General features: G+C 41.4%; 1 protein-coding gene across 1 annotated transcript in view; it reads left to right on the top strand.

Moving 5' to 3' along the window:
* JARID2 (jumonji and AT-rich interaction domain containing 2) overlaps positions 1–16986 on the top strand; it is a 202837-nt gene that overhangs the window by 140966 nt on the left and 44885 nt on the right. Inside the window, exons 4-5 of the mRNA XM_048940166.1 lie at positions 2339–2508; positions 14958–15134. Coding sequence (XP_048796123.1) covers positions 2339–2508; positions 14958–15134 — 347 coding nt within the window. The remainder of the gene's footprint in view (positions 1–2338; positions 2509–14957; positions 15135–16986) is intronic.

Genomic DNA, 16986 nt, shown 5'->3' with positions numbered 1-16986 from the left:
TCAGCAGCGGTGCTCCGTGTTTGTCTGCGGGAGAAGAAACGTCTCTGACACGTTTGATCATATGGTAACAAGTCTCCGCAGCCTCCCCAGGAAACGGCAAAAGTTCGTGTCCGCAGCCTGGAATGAGGCTGGGGAAAGGCCTGGCTTTCCAGCTGTCGGCACTGAGCTGAAGGACCCCCGCTGGAGCGTGGAGGGTGGTGAAAAGTGGCTGTCCCTAATCCCTTTCCACTGCTCCAGGGACCGGTAACTGGGATGCTACAGACAGGCCTTGCCAAGCCTTGCTGCAGAGGTTTGATTCTAAACCATGAAACAGGCTTATAGCTTGCTTTCTGAGGGGCTGCACAGTCCTCCTTGCTGCTTGGCTGTGATCACATTGCACTGCAGCAGGTAGTTTCCGAGAAACATTTGGCTGACCCGGCCGCTGGGCTGTGTATGCTTTTAACAGCCCAGCCAGAACACCGTGGCTGTTGGGAAAAGTTGCTCTGCAGATGACAGCAGGGATCTCACTTGCTGACCTTTTTATAGTCTGCTTTTTTGGCTAGAGAGTGTATGTTTTGTGCAGAACAGAAGCCAACACAAAGCATTTCTCTCTGGCCACATGTGTGGTTTTGCTGATAGAAATGTAGTTGGTTGGAATTAAAATCTCATACATCAAGTAGAAGAGTATTCTTGGAGTAACAGTGCTTTGCAATGCAATTGGAGTAATTTAGGGGGGATGTAGGTAGATCTATGTAAGATCTCCATTCTGGAAAGATAATTGTTCTTAAATAATAGGAAATGTATGTGTAGTCTTTTAGTTCCAGTTCACAGATTATAAGTACTATGTTAAAAATATGTATATATACAAAAAACATAATATACCTGCTGTTAAGGAGAGACCTGTAAATAGTAAGAATGGCTGTGAGGATTGGGTAGGGATTTTTTTGTTGTTATCTGAGAGGGGAGTGAATCCTGAGGACACAGACAATTTCATGTGCAGCTCAGGGAGAAAACTGCTGAATGCTGCTTTTCTTCTCCGCTGTCATTAGGAGATGCATATAAACATTGCTAGGACAAAATTGAGGAAGTTTAAAATATACTTTCAGACCTACCCAGCAACTTTAGCGTAATATCTGTAAAAAAGAAGTTTACCAATTACGTGTTTCTTCCATGCTGAATGATAACTGTGCATTCACTGTCTCGTATCTGCAGTGGAATGACAAAACCTGGCTTTTTCTTCAGTGTTATTTGATACGTGTTTAAGTTCTACATTATGTAAATATGCTGCTATTAGGGAAGAAAATGACATAAAATTGCATCCTTTCTCAATGAGGTTTTAAGTTCTTTCAGGAGCTTCTCTCCTTTTTGAAGCTGTAATAACGATCATAATTAGAGTCCCAGTTGCTTAAGTGAGAAATTAGCATGTTCTTAAATGCTGAGCTGAGTCAAGTTCCTGGCGAGACCCCCTCCGGGTATCTGTCCTGCCCCAGAGCGCATTCCCTAATACCAATTTGTGTTCCAGACGTATTAAAGAAAATCATATTCATTGCCACCTAGTAGTTAATCAGAGCCTTCAGATAGGCTTGAAATAATTTGCAGTCTGACTGCCAAAACCACTTGCTTCTGTTCATTTCCCATAATCATACATATGGTCACGCTCTAAAACTTAGCAGAGAGTGTCAGGACATTGCCCAGTACCAGGACTGGAACAAATTCAGTCTGTGCGTGTCCCTCATCATTATGAATTTGTCACAAACACTTAATAACCACACCTCAGCCCTCCTCGGCCTTCCAAGCTGGAATGAAAATCTAATGGCTTCTGCCTGATATTTTCACAATCAAAAATGTATTTCCCTAAAGGTTTTGCTTTGTTTTCGCAGGTCTGGGCACAAATACAGATACCACGTATATTAATATGTATTCTTATTATCTGAATAAGATGCTAACAGATTGGAATAAATGAAGAATTTTAATGAGGCTAAAATACATCTCATTTTAGATTGATTAATTGTGATTTAAGAAGAACACCCAAATAACAAGAGGCAAAGAAAACTTTAACACTTAAAAAAAAGTCACTTTCCTGATGCAGAATACAGATTTAATTAATTTCCAAATAAGCAAATAATGAACTGTAAGTGTATGATGTGCAAGAAAATATTCTGAACATATGAGATAGTACTCTCAAATTTTATAATCAAGATGTTGCCTTTCTGGTTTTGTGAAAACCACAATCCACAGTTATGTATGCTGTTTCTAGGAGATGGATTCTGTCTCTCTTTATTTAAACTGATTTTGATGCTCTGATGTCTCTCCTGCAAGTTCTGCCTAACGTGCTTCTGATGTGCTCTTGTTTCCACAGGCCAAGGCTGCAAGCACAAAGGAAGTTTGCTCAGTCCCAGCCAAACAGTCCCAGCACAACTCCAATAAAGATAGTGGAACCGTTGTTACCCCCTCCCGCCACTCAGATTTCTGACCTCTCCAAAAGGAAGCCCAAGACAGAAGATTTTCTTACTTTCCTCTGTCTTCGAGGTAGGACTCTTGCAGCAGCTTGTGGGTACAATCTCATTCAAAGAATAAGCAGCAGTGCCACGTGCTGCATAGCAGCTATACAAACGTCCTGGTGTTGTGCTCTATATATTTATACATATATATATATTATATAATATATTACGTGCATTTCAGCTCCTGCAATTTGAGTGTATCTGGAGGAGCATTCAAGTTCATGGTTGTAAAGACCGGAAAACAAGACTGGTAATAGTGCAAAAGGGAATTCTTTTAATTTTTAGCACTCTGTTACCTTGAATGGATTTTCCTCTAGCTCTCTTAAATTCTCCCCACCCTCATTTGACTGTAAACTGAAGAAGTACTTAACTTTACCAAGTAATTATTCCTGCAGTGTGAGAAATCTGGTTGGAAATTCTGCTTTTCTGCCAATTTGCTGTCTTTGCTGTTCAATCTGGGTGATGCTTTTCATCTGATGGAGGATGGAAGTATTGCCATTGTTCTCAATCATAACTGCCCTAAAAGCTGGATTGTTACCATGGTAATAATTAAAACATGCTAACCGTTCCACTGTGTAAACCTAGTGAAGACAAGGTATCTGAAGTTGTACTGAGAGATATCCCATTTTCCCAGCTTATTTCATAGCAGTTGCCTAGGCTAGCTAGCTGGAGCTGTATAGTGCCATTACAGGTGTGTGTCTGCAAGCTTGCACGGCAGAGTTGGGGGTCATTTTTGTTGGGACTCTTCTTGCCCCTGTGCCCCAAGTCATGTCCTGAAGACAGTGTCTTTCATTTAAAACCTTAACTGTTATGTTGGATCTTGTGGTGTGTTTCTGTTTTGGCAGGTGCCCTCCGTCCCCTATAGTTTAGTTGCTGCTCTGTCCTTGAAATGCTGGCTGTTATTTTGTTGTGAAAGCAAAAAGGGTGAAGGGATCTGCATTTATTACAGATAGAGCTTGTCTGCAGAAGTCTTCCCTAAGGGATTGAATCCTTTAAAGCTAGTTGCTCCCACTTGTGTTTCTGTGTTTAAGCTGCTGTTTCTAGTTCTGAGGTCTGTGTTGTGCCTTCTAACAGCACTGGTCAACACCACCTGTAGTTTTTTCTTTTTGCCAAGGCTGTCTTGCTGTAATGCAGAATGGATTTCTTTTTTTCTTTTTTTTTCTGTTTGTTTGTTTATTCAGTGAGGTATTCGAGTTGTAGCATCTTTAGAAGTAGTAACTAATTTAGACTCTGGTCTAAAATGAAGCCTCCTTCCTGTTGGGAAGGAGTGTTTAAAGGATTGCAAGGAGCAGAATTTAACGGAGTTTAAAGTAGCATCAGAGTCCTCTGAAATTTAATCTGTGGAAATGTATTTCTAATTTAGTCTGCTGTGAGGTTGATCGGTCTGTTGGCAGCATGTCACTGCTGTGATCTGGGCCAACTGCCACAGTTGTTGGTGGGAAAATTCAGAAGGGTGTGTGTGTGTATGAGCACACATGGCTGCATTCACACGCTTGTTTCCACTGCTTGCTAACTAAGCATGTGTTATTTATAGCTTTGAAGGCACTTGCACTTATAAAAAGGCAACCTAAGTGGGGATGTGACTTATCTCCGTTTTCATTTCCTACTGTCTCTTAGTGTTCTGCTCTTACAGTGGAAACACAAAGCATGGGTACTTTTGTCCTATTTCAGTGCTTCATTCAGAAGGTGTGGGTTTTTTATTTTAATCAGTGGCTGTTTAGCTCTTGCACCTGTAATTTTCTTCTTTGTTATTCATCTGTAGAATAATTGATGTTTTGTGCTGTCAATTAAGGACTCACAATTCATTCTAATTTCTTCGGTAAGCAGAAGTACTTGTATATTTCAGACAACACAGACATTCAGTCGCTGAGATTCCAATTATAATTATGTTAAAAACCAGGAGAGAAAATCAGCACCAGGAGTGCCACACATGGCATGTTCTTTATCTGGTTAAAGAGGCTGAAGAAAACCAGAAAGAGGGTCTGTCAGCCTTGTGTTCCAGCTCTCACAGTGTAGCTCCATCCCCCATTGTACAAAGCCTGCAGAGAACTAGCAAAAGATGGGGAGAAATCTTAGACATGTGGTACCAGAATGCATTTCTCTGGAGAAGCAAAGGCTGTAACTTGGAGGGACAGGGAGTGTGGTGGTTGAGATTGGTGTTAGCTTCTGTTTCTGAACTGTTGTGTCTCCTGAGGCAGTGCTGGCTGCTTGAAATTCTGCAGACAGTGGGCACTCTTGATGTCCCTGTTGTAATAAAGCCAATGGAAGCTGCTCCTTCATATGCTTGTGGGAAGTTCATGCAGCAGCCCACTGTAATTCCAGAAGGGACAAGCAAGTAGCCTCCAAGGACATTGGCCAGCTTGTTTTGGTGGTGCTCTTCCAGTGATACCTGGTGAATTTGGAGAGAGAAAGAACATCTTGCTTAGACTTTGCTTCAGAAAAGCTTGTGTTTTTTTCAAAAGGGATTGCTTTGTTTTTCAACTTACATGCTAGGTTTTCATTGAAGTGCTGAGGAGTTTGAATTCCTTGCATTGCCACAGGCCACGTGGTTATTCTGTGCAGCCCTGGCAGTGTGCATTTGCGTGAAGTGAGACAGAGGCACGTGGAAATGTGCCACAGCACTCACAAATTCATTGTGATAAGATGGAAGTTCAGATCCTTGGAAATAAGTGTAGTAGTGGTATGATGCCATTTAGTGAATCTTCATATTTGTGTGAATATGTATAATTTTTTAAATCAGGGCTCTGAGGTCCTACTCCTCCTCATCAGGGTCAGTATGTTCGTGGCCAAAGCTTTGCTCTGGTGAGAGAGTGTTCACCAGGACCAGTGGGGAAGCAGCTCTGTGGTCACATATCTCAGCTTATACCACCACACCCAGCAGCAGTGTCACAGCATGGTGTAAATTTGTGGCACCGCATCAGGTTGTACTTTCATTTTCCATTTCTAAACAGAGAGGTGTAAAAATCGCAGCCACAACTGGAAGTTCACTCTTCAGTACTGTGTGGGGTTTACTTCGAGCAGCAGCAATTGAATTCTGTGCAGTGGAGCAGGACTTTCATGCCATGGTTTGGAAACACGGCTCCCCTTGTGTGCAAGCTCCAGTATTTAGGAAGAAGAATCCCGTTTAACTGGGTTCCAACTATGTGTCAGAGAATCTAATGCTCCATGGCTCTTTTATTTATGTATGTATTTATTTATTTATAGCGTCCTGTAATTTCAAAGGGAGGTAATTTAACCAAGATGACTTGCTTGATTTCATTATCAAGAATACTAGGGGCTTTAAACATATTTTTAATTAGAGTTTGTTTTTTGAACCTTTGATTTGACAATGCAGTGTGCTAATTACTTCTTATAAGGTAAGCAGGGTAAAATGAAAAGCTGTACCAGCTGGTGAGTATCTGTGCACCCAGGAATACATCTAGCTGACCGGATTTGGCAAGCCCCACCTTCTCTGAATGATTTTAAAGCCTTCCTCCTTTTTCATTTTCATTTATTTTTTACTTGTGACCTAGAATTTCCAGCACAAGAAGGAAGGGAATAGCGCAGATATCTCTGAAGTGTTTGTCTGCAGTGTTCTTATCTTTAAATAGCTTGTTTGAAGGAGCCTGTATGCCCTTTGCCAGAGGCTTAATTAGTATCTTTCAGCAGTGCGTGTGGATACCGGCATGTCATCTGCATGCTGACACACAGCACCATTCACTTTTACTTTGTTTTTGTTGTTTTTTTGCTTCTGATCAAACTTTTCTTAATAGCTTCCTTTACAGTGCATTTAAGTTGCCTCTATTCTCCATAGTCATTTACAGTTTTAAAATATTGCAATTTGAGTAATACAGAGCTAAAAAGAGAAAGAGAAGGATGTCCCCCTGAGAAATGGATCCTTGGCAAAAGGTGATAACAGAAAGGCTATGATTAGGAGCCTACATTTTTAAAAGTTTTCCCATGATCAATTTTCTAATTAAGTCAGGCCTCTGGGACCTACATGCTAGAGAATTTCAGGGATTCCTAAATAAGGATAATTTAATTGAGATCTCACAAATTGAGTTTTCAGACTATTTTAACTGAGAAACATGTGACTGTTCCTTGAGTACTGCAATGATTTAACAACATGATGATTTATTACTATTGGGCAAAACCAAAATAGAAAACTTTAGTAGCAGCATGCTTGTCCAAACTTCAGAAACCAGGAACTTAATCTCATTGATGCAGTCCTATTGCAATTTGTCCTTAGAAACCTTGTCTTTCTCTCTTTTTTTTAACCACCTTGTTTAGGAGGTAAGCTTAGGGACCATAGATCCAATATTGTCTCTCCTATCTTGTTTTCATCATTGCCTCCATTGAGCAGCCTCTGGGGCTTTTTTAGGTACCCTTGCAGAACTAGTTGGGATAATGGGCAAGGCAGGTGCCAACATGACAGGCCTGCCTGTCTGCTCAGGGATTGGGAAGAGGAAAGTTTCCAAAATACATCCTTGGTGTCCTTGTGAGTCAAAGGCTGCAGCATCAGTAGCCATTATTTGAAGCATCAACATTCAGAGGCAGCACATTACAACCATGTAGTCGTGTTCATCAGGTTGGGATAAGCACAGTAAACAGCACAGGCATTTGATTGGGATGAAAGCAATGCAGTGAAATGCTGACACTGTCCAAAAATGTAAGGCTTTAAAGGCTTTGCAGTCTAGGCTAGTTTTTGTAATTCCAAAGTAATAGTATAACATAAAGGTTTAGGGTGATTGGCTTTAAATGCTGGAGGAAGACATTTTATAGGTTTTGAGTTGTTAAATCATATCATGCTTGAGACTGAAATTTTAGGATGCACTGAAAATGCAAGCATAGCTCTGGTGTGTAGAGTCCTCATTGCACAAAGCACTTAATAAAAACAAGATTGCATTTGGTGTCTGTAATCTCACTATTTTGAAGTTCTATTTTAAGGTTGGGGTAGCATTGAAACGTGAAAGATCCCTTCTGTGTGTGGGATAAAAGATGCATCAAACATGCAACCGTTTAGTCTGCTTATGAAGTGTGTTGCTCCCGTAGTGATTTAGGACATGAGGAATTTAATCAGGGCAGGCATGGAGCGGGTGCTCTGTGAAGCAGAAGGTACACAGAGGCTTCTCTTTGCTAGGGTGGGAGCACCACTGCAAGGCTGTCCCTCCAGCTGTGCTGCAGTGGTGTACATCTTGGCTGACCCAGGAGGTTAAGGAGCTGGAAGGGTTACTGGAGGCACGGTGGAGCAGCCTGCATGTGCTGCAGCAGGATCAGTGCCTTCTCTGGCTCCTCCTGGTTTGAGACCCCTTTCTGACGTTAATGATTCCAGTATTTACTCCTGCAAAAAGCCACAGGATGAAATTAGCTTGTTGAAACGGGAGACTAATCTTGTGGTTTGGTCTTTGTGTTTGCCAGAGACTTCCTCTGAGTCTCCAGGCAAGCTGCTTAGCTCTTCTGTAAAAGGAGGATAACATTTAACTCTGTGTAGAGGTATTGGCGGAGCTGGATGTTGATTATGAATAAGGTACCGACATAAAACCCGAGTTCTGTGGTTGCAGAAACCACGCTTCAAATCCTCAGGGCCCACAGTTCATAGCCAGGTGGGTAAATTTGTGTATTTTGGCAAAGGGGATTCCTGCCCTTCCTTCCCACCAGCAGTGTGTGCACATGGTTCGGCAAGCTGCGACCCTGTGGGAAGGTTCAGTGCTCCCCAAGAGGTGAGTTTCGTGCAAGTGATGGGGCTGAGGATCTCTAGGGATTGAAAAATAGCTTGGTAGTTCTTTTTGGAATGTCAACACAGTGATTGGGAATGTACAGACGTGTCTTGTTTGTGGTGGAGAGGTTCATAAAGTCAGGGGTTCAAGTGTTTGTGGGAAGAATTGGTTTTTAGATTTGCCTCCATAGCCAGCCAGATGCGTGGAGGTATATTGCTTTGAGATTGTCGTGTTCTGCTTTGAAGTTGTCAGAGATGAATTGTAGATGTGAGAAGTGCTCTACTTGTTTTTTATTATTCAGTAGCCTGTCACTCTGGTGTGTGTTTTGTTAACTTTGGAAAGTGAACCTTTTATTTGTCTCCTGAAAATTCACGTGTTCCCCTCCCCTTATTGTATTTCCCTAAGAATGAAACCATTTGCTTTTGATTTTGGGTTTAGCTCTACTGCTCTGAAGAACAGACCCAGAAGAAAATGGGCTTTATGTCATTACAGTGGCCATTACGTTGCCCATAACACTAAGCATTCTGTGATTTGTGCAGCAGCGCGGCAGACACGCTCTGAATTGTTTGTTTACGAGCTCTGTTTTGTTTCTGTGCTTGAGATGGCCTTTTCCTCCCTCTTGTTCAGGCACCGCGGAGCTCCCTCTGGGACTGTTCCTGCAGGTGGAGTGAGATAAGTGAGATACAATTGCTCTTTACTATAGAGTTTATGTAGTTCATTCTCTTTAAGCCTCGCTCTGTAAAATGGCCATAAAGTGTGGGCATAAATTACATTTATTCGCACTTCGGGGTCTTTACGCTGTCCTGTCATAAGGATGTATAATAAATGAGAATCAGGCCCTAAATTTGAAGCACTGAGATGGCAGAACATTGGAGCGTTTGGGAGGCAAGGTTTTTCCACCTGTGTACAGCCCCAAATGGGGCTGTGTGTCAGAGGGAAAGCCAAAGCTCTGGTCACAGCCTGTGGAGCTTGGCATGCACCATGTTTGTCAGGGCAGGCTTTAGTCCCTCATACCTTGACCTGCCTGGTGCTTAAATCATTCTGATGGCTTGAATAGCTGTAAGAGTTTTCCAAAGCACATCTGGGTTATGTTTAATTGCTAGGAGAAAAAAATGGAAGAGTTGGAGAGAGAGCTGGTGTAAATAATTCAGGGAGAAGAATCCTCCCTGAATTTTACAGAAACCACAGCCCAAATTGTAGAGAAGGCTCTTGGATTGGGAGGATTTTTGTTGTGGTTGTAACATACCACGGTTTGAATCTTGTCCAGATGAAAACATTTGGTTTGTACTTCAGTAAATATTGCAGAAAAGCTGCCAGCTAATTCTGAAGAGTAATGAAATAGTGCTTTTGGCAAAGCACATGCACTTTCCGTACTTCTGATTCCAGTCTTCCGTTCCAGATCTGGAGTTTTTAGTATGTTTTGCTAGTCCAAGACAAAAGTTAATGTAGTTTAACAAGAAACAAAACATACAGTAATTTAGGAGGACAAATTACACATTGTCAAATTAAAAAAAAAATAAAGAAAAAAAGACCTCATTAGTCAAATAAAGTGTTTGAAAAAGAGAACAGTTTATTCTGTTAATCAGGCAGTTGTTGCTGAGTTCAGTGCATCTCGCATACAGGTTGTGCCTGCTGTTAGTAGCAGGCTTGCATTTTGCACGTGCAGATAGTAGCACCTTTCCCAGAAGGCTTCTAAAAGCAGCACTGTGACTTAAAAATCTGTATTTTGCTTTGTACTTACTGTTGTACAAGAATCAAATTGTTGTAGCAGAGGACACAATAGATTTGTCAACCTTTCATATCCATTAGGCAACGTTTTGTGTATAGTTGCAGTAATTGTTTTTCCTATATAGTTAGGTTTTCTTTTGTGTTGCACTCACACAATAGGAGAGAAAAATACTGGAGAGAATTTCAATAATGAAACTGCAGATACATGCAGAAATAGTTGCCAACAATACTTCAAAACTCATTTTTTAAATAACTGAATATCCTCCCTTTTTATTATTTAATAACAATTCATAGTTCATTGTAACCCTGATGAGTGAATTGAAAAAAGAAAAATCACCGTGGATGATTTTCTCTACATTTCTCACACGCAATGGTATCCCACCACACCAGGGGTGAATCCTGCTCTGGCACGTTGAGAGACGAGCGCTTTGTTTGCTGGCTGAGCTTTTTGCATGGCTTACAGTCCGATGGCAGTTGGTTAGTCTTGCAGAGCCAGCTTTGGTGGCTTGGCCCTCCTGGCCTTGCCGGTAGTGCTTTTGTACTTGGCTGTGAGATAACGCTGCCTCGTTTGTTACCCAAGGAAAGGTGGGTGGCACGTGTCCAGATCAGGCAGTGGGTGGATGGCAGTGTCCGATGGCTGTTGCTGATAAATAAATGGTGTTCTTCCTGCTTTACTGTAGTTGTTGCTATTTAATGTCAGTCCTTCTCCCTGCATTTTCCTGTTCCCATTGCTTCAGCATCCTGCATCACCTGGTAGCTTCACTTCCCCAGTATTTAAAAGGAGATTATAAAAAGGTGGGGAATCAACTTTTTACTCAGGTAGACAGTGACAGGATAAGGGGGAATGGTTTTAAGCTCAAGGAGGGAAGGTTTAGATTGAATGTTGGGGAAGTTCTTCACAGGGAGTGGTGAGGTGCTGGAACAGGCTGCCCAGAGAGGTGGTGGATTCTCTGTCCCTGGAGGTGCTCAAGACCAAGTTGGATTGAGCACTGGGCTACCTGGCCTCTTACTGGATCTGGAAGTTGGTGGCCTTGCCTGAGGCAGGGGGGTTAGAACTTGATGATCCTTGGGGTCCCTTCCAACCCAAGCCATTCATGTGATTCTCTGATCCTCTCTTAGCATCTGTGCCCCACTCTTATTCTGCTCTGCTGCTCCATGCCCTTTCTTTTGGCTTAATTTTTCTGCCATGTTTTCTTTTTCCCACCAATCACACTGTAATAGCTTCAGCCAGTTCTTTAGTGATGGCATGTGCTTTTAGGCAAATACGGATGCAGAGCAGATCAAGTGTCTTGCAAAAAAGTGCAGTTAGAGACCATGTGCCTAGACATCATCAAGACAAAATGTAAAACGTACGGCTCCTACAGGAGATTGGAAACATACTGTGTTTCATATTTTGTTTAATAACAGAGTGATATATTAAGCTACACGTTCAATAAGAAAAAGTGTGCATAGAAATTTTCCAAATCTTGAGAACTTTTAACATTACTTTGCTGTTACAGTATTTATTAATGGACTTTCATTTCCTTAGTCTGGGATTTTAATCTGAATTGGTTCCCTGATCTGATTCACCACATGGCCCCATAAAAGAAATTACTCTGACCAGCCAAGGTAGTGGCACAGGAGTGAAGAACAAGAGCCAGATGGGGTACATGCTCTCCGAGACCAATTCTGATGCCAAGAAAAATGTCTCAGCGCTCCTTGGAGGAAATTTCTTCTCAACTTATTTTCTAGATCTTTGTTTTCTAGATGACCACCAGGTTTATCCCATTTTCCAGACACCTGTTGATACGAGTGAGGCTGAGGGTTCCTCACTTTCCCCAGGTGCTGAAGTGTTGGCTCCTGGCTCTCCACTTTCATCCATTGCACTTCTTGTGGTAGCAGCTGCCTGCACAAACTGGAGACTCCCAGCACAGAAGGAGACTTGTAAAATGCAGTGCAGCTGCAGGCTCTCATAACTCTTTTGCAGATGTTCTGCTGTTTTCTTGGGGATGGAAAGTGAGGAAGTAGGCGTTGCATGTTTAGAGTTCCAAGACCTGACGTGCGCCAAATCCTGGGTGTAAATATCCACAGCACTGGAGCTCCTCTTTTTTTTGCTCTTTGTAATCAATTCTAATGTTGCTCTTTAGATTGCCCCATGCAGGCTTTGAGAATTGTGCTTTGGTTCTGGAGAAGAGGAGATGGCTGTTTGTCTTTTCTCAAGTCTGTGTGCAGGACAAGCAATGTTCTTAACTACAGGTGAAGACAGGCAGAATTTACAAGGAAGGGCCATATGTTTTATTAGATCAGCTGGTGGAGATTTTAAAAAAGGCACTTCTGAGTGCATTCTTTTCCAGATCTCCAATGGCTGTAGGCCTGCATGGCTACAATAACGCTACTTACTGTTGTTTATACAAGTTAGCCACTTGGAACAACGGCAAGCATTCCCTGCAGAGATGGCAACCAGTGCACATCCCTGTGCTAAATCAGAGAGGAAGTGGGATAGATAGGACAGGAATATCAATAAAGAAGGTGAGCGGTCACCTAGCTATGTGGTGATGAAGATAGTTTCAATATAAAAAGCATGCAAGAAAGCTTAAAGCTTTTAGATTTTTGCAGTGTCTTCCATCCATAATGATGCTCAAATAGAACACAAATGCCTGAGACTAGTATTTTCTTTTTTTTTTTCTTTTTCCTTTCTTTTCTGTTCAGCAAGTCAACTTTAATAAATGTGTAGGAAGAGCCTGGGAGAGGAGGAGGGGAGGCGTTGACCTGGAGTGAACAGCAGCTTTTCTGAGGTCTCATATTGCAGAGTGCTTAGATCAGTAAAATGAAGACTAGCAGGACTCTGTGGTGTTACTGGACGTTGCTAGTCTAATTTCTCTGCAAATGTTCTCTCCAAACAGTCCCAGCTGTCCAAGGAATGTAGTTTAGCCATTGTTGCTCACAGTTCTTGATTGGAAAGAATTAAAAAATATAATTCTAGCTGAAGATGTATGTGCTGAGATTGCAACAATTGAATATCAGGAGCTAGGTAAAGTTTCCATCTCCTACATGGATTGGGTTAGACCTTTCTAAGCAGAATCACGTAGTACTGTACTTTATTCTCTACCTTCCCAAAACGAAATAAAAGAAGAAGAATGAAGATTGCTGTTGTAACAAAACATTTGTGTTGCAGATGATAATTTTTTTTACTGGTTGCTGTTGAAAGCAGCTGTCCAAAGAGGCTTAGGGAAGTTTTAGGAAAGACAACGGAATAGACAGTGTCTCTCATTGAAGTGTCTCAGGAGGATGCAATTTCTGAAAGTATATATCTAATTATAATAGATTTCGGTCTGTGTTTGAACCTAATTTTGAGAGATCCTCACAGGAACTTTTATTGCTGTTGCTTGTTGATGTCTCACTGTGTTGGTAGTGTCAGACATTGGATCCTGATTACTACTGATGAACAACACGAACTTGCAAAGCTGGTAACTTCTGAATCTGCATCACAGACCTGGCTACTTGCATGGAGGAAGGACAATTTATTTTTCAGGCAGCACCACCCCAGTGCGACTGCCTTGTAGTCCTTTAGTGAGTTGCTGCTGAGACTAAAACTCAATCCTATAGAGGCTAGTATAGGGATTGAGAGCAGAGGTCTTCACTTGTGATCAATATCCATGTGGCTCTACTGCTATTAGCTCTGCCTTGTGGATAGCAGTGCCCCATTTCTGTGAATGCCAGGTACGATCCCCTTAAAATAGCCACTGTGTGTCCCTCTGCAGCTCTGCCTGTTCCATCCTTCCTTGGGTCTTTCCTCTTATTTATTTGAAGCAGATGTTCCAGTGGGTTAATTTTGTTAGCTGTTGGCAGTGGCAACACCAACCATTTGAAACCAAACAAAACACAGAATTGCTGTTTGAAAGAGCTTCAAGCCAAAAGTGATTGCTAAGGATGCGTCAGGCAAATAGTCACTACCTTGTGTTAGTCTGTACCCAGCTGTCTTTTTCCTTTGTCTTTAGTTACAGGGGAATTTGAAGTGATGAGTCCTCCTACACTTCTATAGATTTTCTATTTCTTCCCATTCTCAATTAAAAAAAAAAAAGTCTTTCTGTGAGTAAGTAAGAGGCTCCTAGGATGCCTGCCCTGCCTGGAAGAGCTCACTGACATCTGGGATAAAGGAAAGTATTTGTTGGTTGTTGAGAGACTTTATGCATTTTAAAATAGTGTCGTAAGTCACATTATGTGTCCTAGTGCAATTCTGGGAAGCCTGTACGCTTGCACAACATGCATGGAATAAATTCTGTGCACAAGGTAGATTTAATTTACTATCCTGTGTCATTGTTAGACTTGTGGATCCTCGCTTATTTCTCACTGAATTGAGTGATGTGTCTTTTTGCACAAACAAGGTGTGCTAGAGGAAACGTGTGAAGTAAGAGAGAGGTGAGAGGCAAGATCCTCAAGAGGAGCACAGTGGAAATCAAGAGACCTTCCCTGTTTTCTGTCCTTTGCTAGGGACATGCAAGGCAAATTCAAACTTCTCATTGTGTCAGTTTTTCTCTTTGTGTAAGACAGGACCAGAATATTGCAAAGCATTGTGCACAATAGTAGAGGACTACAAAGCAATGTAAAGTTTAAATGCTAACATTTTATGGTACTAGGAACCTAAAAATATTACTGGGGTGCAGACTGGTTTGTAAATGCCCTTTTTATTTCTGTATGGAAGGGCAGTAAACTTCTGCTTCATACATTACGACTTCGGTAAGGCACTTAAACCTGCACTTGAAATTGAGCATGCGCATTAGTCTTTTCTGAATACACCTATTAGTTAGGACTTGTAGCAAGACTGCTTGTCCAAAGTATGAATAGAATGTGCTTTTTTGAAGGGGAGAAACCTGCTTTTCAAGCACATATGTATTCTGCTGGTAGAAGCAAATAAATAAAAAAAAGACTCCAGTTAGTTGTGTGCTACTTCCATTACATTTCATCTCTAGGTCCCTCTATCTTGCTGTGCATAGCACTCAAGTACAGTATGATCGGGCATGGTTCAGTAAGTGAATGCGATGATGCTAATGAGCCATTTATTTCTAATGATCAGGTTCTCCAGCCCTGCCCAGCAACATGGTATATTTTGGAAGCTCTCAGGATGACGAGGATGAAGAAGAAGAAGAGGAGGAGACAGAGGACACAAAAACAGCCACAAACAATGCTTCATCATCATGCCAGTCAACCCCCAGGAAAGGAAAGACGCATAAACAAGTTCCAAATGGGCAAGGTAGGTTCTAAATGGTGCTGTTCTCCATTGATTTGATTGATACTGATACCACAGTTGTAGTTGGTAAAGGGACTGCATTGCTGTTGGCAATGGAAGGTTTTTCTTTGCAGATCAACAAAAACGGCATTCATTACAAGAACTTTCTGTCACAGTGTCCTCCTATCATGTCTTGATAAACGGATCAGTGTGTGTCACAGCATCACCTAGTGTAAAATGGCAGGCCTAAAAGCCGTGCTGAGTACTTTCTGAGTGCTTCCACCTCTTGCAAGAGCTATTGTATCATAACAAGTCTATGCCCTGTTTGCCTGATGTCTTTTCAAAATGGATTCTGTGCTCCCTTTTCCCTTCCTCAGTATTAACTTTACCTTCAAAACCTTTCCTTCTGGTGACTGCTTGTTCACCTTCCTTCTCAGCAGCAGTATGGAAAGAAAGGTTTTTCTACAGGTTACCTTTTAAGAGATGGTTGTGACCTGTGCCTTCTTTTTTTCCTTCTTTCCTGCTACTCTGTGCTCTGAAGAAGAGATGAATTGATCCCAATTACTTCATTATCTTGGTCCTCATCTCTGCTTTTCAAAAAGAAATTTTCTGTAAAGAAAGCCCTTGTTATATAAACCAGATTATTTTTCAAGACGATGTCTGAATCTGCTTTTTTATTGCTCATACTACCTCAAATACTCACTGTTTGTGGACTAAGTGGAAAAGGATGTTACACCTAATAGTATTTCAGCTGTCATCTGTAGGCAGGCGCTTTAATGTTGTAAAAGCTATGGATCAAAACTTTGCACTTTGGATTGATTTTTATGTAAAACAAACAAAATAACAGCCACAAATTTCTGCATATAAAAAATGAGGTTGCAAGTAAAAAGAACTGCTGCCTGTTTTAAATAGGATATATTGTTACAAAAGGAGCTGATCATGTTCCTTGAGAATGTCCCAGATGGCAGCCACTTTGAAATTAGCTCAGAACCAGAGACACCTGAAATCTTAATTGGGGGTAAGTAAAGGCAAACTTAATGAGCCATCTAATGGATTCATAATCTTCATCAATGTAGATCAGACTGAGCATAGGTGAGGCTGCTACTTTAATACATGTGCAAAAGACCTTTACAAAATACATAGGAGACAATGTGAGATGTTTTGACAAAGGTGATGAAACAGGAATTCCCAGAGAAGGCAGCTGCTGCTGCTGCTTCATCATTGTCATTTCCTTATTTCTTTTTTTCATTCTTCTTCTTCTTTTTATTTTTTAATTAATATCTCCTTACCCGGGGGTATTCCCATTTTTCAGTGTCTGTTATTTTGGTTGACAGCCAATAGTATTTTTGTTTCCAGTGAATAAAGTAGGTTCTGGTTGATGTGTGTGTCTCTTTTAAATGAGACCACACACAAATGCAGAGCAGGGACGGGTGCACCAAATGAACTTAATCTAGCGTGAGAGTCTATTTTTAATGAATTAAAGTCTTTTGTTTTTAATGTCCAGTGCGTAGTTAAGTACTTTGGACCTGAAAATGCTAAGGATTTGCTATGACATACAACAACAAAGGTTCACAGCTTGATTAATGTCATTAGGCAGTGTCAAATGATTGAATTCTGCTAAACCAGGGCCAGAACAACTTTCCTGGGTGAAGTCATTTGTCAATATCCTCTTCTGACACCAATAGGGGATGTTACTGGGGTTACACACCAGACTAGCCCATTGAGCCACCTTTTGGACAGCTAACTAAATCAAAATTGCCAAAGTGTGAGTAAGAAGCCAATGTAACACATGGCATAGCTTGCTGCACAAGTTTGAGTAATTAGCTGAACTAACTTGACACCTTCCAAGCTTATTATTTAGGTTTATTTCAAGAAT

The sequence above is a fragment of the Lagopus muta genome, chromosome 3, assembly GCF_023343835.1.
Source record: "Lagopus muta isolate bLagMut1 chromosome 3, bLagMut1 primary, whole genome shotgun sequence".
Taxonomy (NCBI): domain Eukaryota; kingdom Metazoa; phylum Chordata; class Aves; order Galliformes; family Phasianidae; genus Lagopus; species Lagopus muta.
Note: the sequence above shows the minus strand (reverse complement) of the source record. Positions and strands in the feature narration are given on the sequence as shown.